We start from the raw sequence: 6155 nt of genomic DNA, 5'->3' as shown, positions 1-6155 counted from the left end.
CACACACACACACACACACACAGGGATGAGGAGCAGCACAAAAACTAAAATATTATGATACGATCTGCGTGCACACTTTCATTTTACACACAGGCAGATCAGTTTCTTCTCCTGAACATCTCTCCTTCCTGTTCAGCAAATCCTCCATCATAACACCAATGCTCCAAGGTCCAAACGTGCCTGGCTGTTAAAGGGAATGGGAGATGATCTCTGATTGGTTGATTGCATGTTACAACCAAAACACACCTAGGAATTAATAAAGACACTAGGTGCAACCCTTTTGAACCATGCGCCCGGTGCACAGACCCTTTTTTCCGCTTTCAAACTAGCAAAAGTGGATTTGTATCCGCCCTAAATGCAGCTGCATCGGGCGCTTCACGCCACGCGCTTGGATCGTTGAAATAGGGCCTAAGGCCTACTGATCCCCTGACTTCTTATCTATCGCCACCAGCTGGGCAAGCTTTTTGCTAAATCCAGTGAAATCTCAACATCTAGTCAATGGATAGAATCCTGCTGGCTTTGGTGATTTTCTGACTTTCCTTGTGCCACCAGGTTGACACTTGTGGTTCAGCTGTGCTTTGTGTTCTAATCAGCATAAGTTGCTAAAATAGTAGTCGGCATGGGTAACACTCTACCCGGGAAACAGGGTTCTCAAGTCTCAAGCATTCAACATGAGACACACGCATTTAAACCAGTTCACACGCTCACACACCACACCTCCTACATCTCACGTTGATGAATGCACTGAAACCGATAACTGACGTTCCTTGTTTGATTCTATCAGGTGTGTGCACACCATTAGAATTGCCAAAGTTACAGAACCAGCCGTATTTAAGAAAAGGTCGCTATTTAGGCAAAGGCAGCATACTAACCCCATCAGTGGTTGACTTTTTCCTTTGACAGACAGAGTTGTTAAACTTCCATCAGAGGCTATGCACCCACTATTGCTGCAGAATTATGATGATGTTCCACTTCTGGGATTGCTCTGTTGCAAAGGAAAGGAAAGGAAATTCTGCTGGATTTCACTCATTTTGGCTGGATATCCATCACCTTCTATTTCTTTGTGTTGGCGTTCTAACCTTTGGTGGATTTCTGAGGACTATGGTTACCTGGTCCTCAGATCTCTGCAGGGTAAATCCAGAGAGCTAGCTAGACTATCTGTCCAATCTGAGGACTATGGTTACCTGGTCCTCAGATCTCTGCAGGGTAAATCCAGAGAGCTAGCTAGACTATCTGTCCAATCTGAGGACTATGGTTACCTGGTCCTCAGGTCTCTGCAGGGTAAATCCAGACAGCTAGCTAGACTATCTGTCCAATCTGAGGACTATGGTTACCTGGTCCTCAGGTCTCTGCAGGGTAAATCCAGACAGCTAGCTAGACTATCTGTCCAGTCTGAGGACTAATATTAGATGCTAATAAATCTGGTCTAATGATTCTAATCACAAAAGTTCTGATCAGTCAGGAATAGGCGTATAGCTATTTACAAACTGTGTGGGCTTAAACACACAAGAAGCCTAATTCTCTTTTATAATAATTCACCACATTTACACTCAGCGAGGAAAACTCATTAAAATGTGCGATAATTAAGATCAGTGTATATATCTTATGTTGAATGATGTGTGATATGCACCTCTGTTTGATTTTATGTGTGCATGACGACTGTCAGACCACGTCTACCTCTAAAGTGAAGTAACTTGAACTTGAACTACGATGAAATAGTGCCATTGAAATGTACCAGAGGTCACCAAATTTGGGCTTTTGTGGCCAAAAGAATTCTCCGTGGGAGCTGGCCCCCGGACCCCCTAACTAACAATCTGCCATGCATCGAACACTACAGTATTACCCAGAAACCTCAGTCAGAGACTCATCATGCTGGCACTGAGAGTCTGAACTGACCATATCAGCTGTTGAAAACAGATTTACACTCCTTATCTTACACTCCATTCCCTTTAAGATTTGCTTTCCCTCTACAAAACCATGCCTGCTGTTTTCATCTGACGCACTGCTGCTTGGATTGCAGCGGTGAAACTGAATTTGTCTGGAATGCCCGGGGGCTCCTGTAGTTTCAGACATCTGTAAAATGATTTAGCATTCGCGGTTGGTAAATAAATTCCCCTCCCCTGTATAGAAATTACCGCTGAAAATACCACACTGTGCTTGAGCACAGCATCAAACTATTAGGATTCAATGTTCAAGCTGCGGCAGTAATTAACCCGTCCTTTCTACCTGATAGGCTTGTTTTGAACCTTTGCTGTTAAGTAATGCATTCATGGCAACCAATAAGTAATTTGCAGTAGGCTACTAGGAACAGTGTACTATTGTAATTGAGTCATCACGAGTGTCTGTGTTGCTTGGAAACTGCACACAGAGCATGTCGGGTTGTATGGAGGATATTGTAATCAAAGTGAGCTGTGTCTCATATACTCTGCAAATATTTATAATACTGACTGGACTTTCTGTTATTGACTCCAGAATATAGCTTTTAAACTGATAAAAGAATAAAATATGATCATGAGGCATTTGTATTATAACAGTCTGCTCTTTTTTTTGAAGGCAAAAATCTTCAATACAGCCCAGCGTCTGTTTTAATACATAGTGAATACAGTTTAATTTAAAATACAAAGTGGTTTGTGCAAATTTGAGAAAATATCTATGTATCGTCAAACGGAATTTTCCTTTGTTGCTTTTCCCTTTCTTGCTTCCCTGTCAAAAGAAGCAGATTTTCACTATAAGTCATTTCCAAATGAATGAATTCATATATCAGAAGTTGAAATATGGCAGTAAATGAATATCCGTATCTCAATCTGATCTCAATCTAACTGCGGATCTGTCTAGATATCAAGCCAAGGGTCTTGAATTGCTCACTAAATGATATGTTTGGACTGAAAGGGGAAGATTGTCTGATTTCATAATTACCCTGATCATCCCCCAGGCATGCTATTAGCAAATAGGCCAAGTCTGCAGCAGCTCTGCTGTCAGAGGGAAAACGGCTTTCTGCAGTCCTGGCAGGTGCAATGACAAACCTCAATCAAAAATGCTCACCCTTTTGTCACATCTGACATGTAAACACTGACAATTAAGCCATGGCATTCAGAAAGATAGGCGCCTATGTCGGGACACAGCTTAAAAGGTGCTTAGTTGATCGTCATCTTTGCTTTTATGTTTCATTATTGTGCCTTGGAAGGAGGAGACAGGTGAGAAAATGAGCCCACAGGAAGGATGTAGTGAGCCAGCCAAGGAAAGAGTCATATTCTTACAAAAATCCACCTGTACTGCATCAAGATTTGTCAAACGTGCATGAATACTGAGAGAAAAAATCCACTCTTACATAGTAAACCCACTGGCTTTAACATACCAGATAAAACATTTCTTCCCTTGAATTCTAAATTGCCTCCATTGAGCTGCTTCTTTGTGGTTTGAATGAGGCAAAAACACATCTCTTCATGCTCTGTTGTTGCAGAATACGTTCAACTCCGGCAAGGACAATAGTGATGCCAGTGTGTACGAAATGATGGGCGCTGCAGGTGAGTGAAGGACTGATGGGAAGTGGAAGGAGGACAAAGGAAAGCCGGTAATGGAATTGTTTTTTTTCCCCCAGCCCATCATTATGCTGTATTGCTGTTCATTTCCGACCACTGAATCTTTTCCCCTTGCTGATGGGCACAGCATGCAGCAATGCTTCCGATTAGCTATGAAATGATGGTAGCAAAAGCAACATGCAGAACTTCATTATGACACTCTGGCAAAAGTGCAGTAAACGCTTTGTGCACTAGGGACTCCTTCCACCAAACATGACCAGAGAGAGCAACGAGGAGGGGATGAAGAGGGGGAGGAGGACAATATCTATGCACCACTGGCGATGAATGATGAACCTGACACCATCCTGAACCCAACAAAAGAAGTGGTTATTGCCAATCGGCCGCCAGCACCCACACCACGGCCTGAGAGCACCCAAGGAATAGAGAGTGGAACCCCTTACATCGCACAAGGTAATTTATGACCCTTTTGCTGCATCCTTTACTCCCCTTTCTTCCAAAGCACAGACATGATAGAGTTGATTTGGAGTAAAAACAACACAGTTATGCACAGTACTGAAAGGGAGTTTGGGAGTCACGTGGGAGGGAGGAAAAGCCTGGACTGTGCACGGCCGCTGTGAGTGGAGTGCTGCTGAACAAAGCCGAGATGCTTTTTGCAACGCAGTTTGTTTTGATCCCATAAAACCACACGGACATGGTCGCTCCCTCCACTGCAAAACCCAAAAGTACAAAAAGAGAAAGCCCTGTTTGCCCGCATCCCCCCAGAGCCCACAGTCCCTAACTGTTCCATTTCGGCTGCGTGAATATTTCATGTAGATGAAACATTCAAAAGTGACTGGTATTATTAAGGCTTTTAAATCATTAAAGTGGCTGTGACTTCTGTTTTTCATCTTGCATAGGCAAACATGCACACATGCATCCGCAATTAATTGTTATTCCCACCGATAATATTACACTCGTCCCTTGCTAACCATCACTTGCGCATTCAAAACACACACACATTATTATAAGCGTGCAACAGATGCCCAGTCTCCATTATGCGGCTTTGTACTGAGCTTGCTTGTATCCAGTAAGCTAACTCTCTGCCCGATGGGACCTACAAAGCAAAAAAAAGAAAGTGAGTGCACCACTGAACTCTCTGCATCCTAGCCATCCCCTCAGTCACTGAGAGGGAACCACCGGGCTGCCATCTGCAACCAATCTTGGCCAGACCAAGGCCAAGTCAGCCAGAATAAGTCATTACACATGTTTTCCATCGGCCTTGTCCCCAGAGCGCACAAGAGAAAGGAGAGGGATTTTGAGGTTTCCATCTTTTGAGACAGTGGAGCTTCAAAACCACACAAGGGTCACATATTGCTCCTCACTCCCACTGCTGCAGTAAAAGATGTGAGAGGAGAGATGAGGCTTGGTGGAGGATTAGGTGAGGAGCCAGTTATTGGAGACCACTGCACAAGTGGAAATAATGAGTTTTCTTTTGTTAGCAGCAGCGTCTCGAGCTCGATGACACTGAAATTCTGTAATGTAAATGAAATCCGATCGTACAGAGTGGAATATGCATGTAAACTACACGAGGAGAAATGTAAAACAAGGCAAAGCTACAGTCGTGTGGATCCGCCTCTGAGCTGTACTCCACTAATTTATTTTGAGTTAAGCCATAAAGCCAGGCTTGTATTATGAGCAAGCTGTGTTTGAACATGAAGTGGAAAAGAGAGACGCTGTCATGGAGGAAATGGTCAGAGGTGGGATTATCTTGCAGGGTGTGGATGTTGAATTTCAATCCAGCGTTGGTCACACAGCCACAGCTCCACTGCCTCTGACAGCTAAACAGAGTAGCCTTTCATTCTGAGCGCTCACTACCAAACCAAAAGCATCATTCATAGTGTTTAATTCAATCCAGAGCTGGATGTGTACAGGATGCCCTCCTCTGAGAGAAACACGGAGTTGAGCTCTGCCAAAACAAACCGGGATAGCTGTTATTCTACAGATATTTACATTCAATTGTACTGGGATTTTTCTGAAACATTAATGTTTGTTTCTGCAGACAATTCATCTTTGGCTTTCTAGTAAGTGTAAGTTTAGGGTATGGCTCCATCTTGTGGAGGAATTGCAAAAATGCAAAAGCAACGTGCAATTTAATGTGTTTACAGTGTTCCAGAAGAAGAAGACGCCACAGCAAGATGCTGATCTGTATTCTCTTCCCACTAAACCAGGTGAGAGGCAGGTGATGTGATCTCACTAGATTAATTGATTCACACGTAAAGCATCACTCCAGCCAAATAGTAGTTGGAGAACTCACAAGAGACACATTACAAAAAGAATGATTGATATCAAAGCAGCAGAGGCCGACATATCCTGACTTTTAGTCCCTAGAATGGATATCATATAGATTCAAAATTCCTGAATAGTGTCTAACTTAACCCTAGTCTGGCTCAACAGATGTAGATTGCTGTGTGAAAGCGTGTTATCCCTGAGGAATTAAAAAAATATATATATACAAAACGTGCCACAAGTGTTTTTTTCCCTATCCCAGAATAGATAGGCGGTGCAGCCAGACCCTACTCCGGAGCTGACAGTGCTGTGGAGATAGGTCTGGCAATACAAGACTACCCTAACCCCCCT

At 43.3% G+C, this 6155-nt stretch overlaps 1 protein-coding gene across 2 annotated transcripts in view; it reads left to right on the top strand.

Annotated features, from left to right (window-relative positions):
• LOC116686587 (B-cell scaffold protein with ankyrin repeats) overlaps positions 1-6155 on the top strand; it is a 25586-nt gene that overhangs the window by 12549 nt on the left and 6882 nt on the right. For both annotated transcript variants that reach the window (XR_004331299.1, XM_032511614.1), the window contains exons 8-10: positions 3461-3524; positions 3774-3989; positions 5684-5746. Coding sequence is in view for 1 of the 2 variants with exons in the window: in XM_032511614.1 (XP_032367505.1) it covers positions 3461-3524; positions 3774-3989; positions 5684-5746 (343 nt within the window). In the remaining variant the exon portion in view is untranslated. The remainder of the gene's footprint in view (positions 1-3460; positions 3525-3773; positions 3990-5683; positions 5747-6155) is intronic.

The sequence above is a fragment of the Etheostoma spectabile genome, unplaced genomic scaffold, assembly GCF_008692095.1.
Source record: "Etheostoma spectabile isolate EspeVRDwgs_2016 unplaced genomic scaffold, UIUC_Espe_1.0 scaffold394, whole genome shotgun sequence".
Classification (NCBI taxonomy): Eukaryota; Metazoa; Chordata; class Actinopteri; order Perciformes; family Percidae; genus Etheostoma; species Etheostoma spectabile.
The sequence above is the reverse complement of the archived record's forward strand: the minus strand, read 5'-3'. Positions and strand labels throughout refer to the sequence as shown.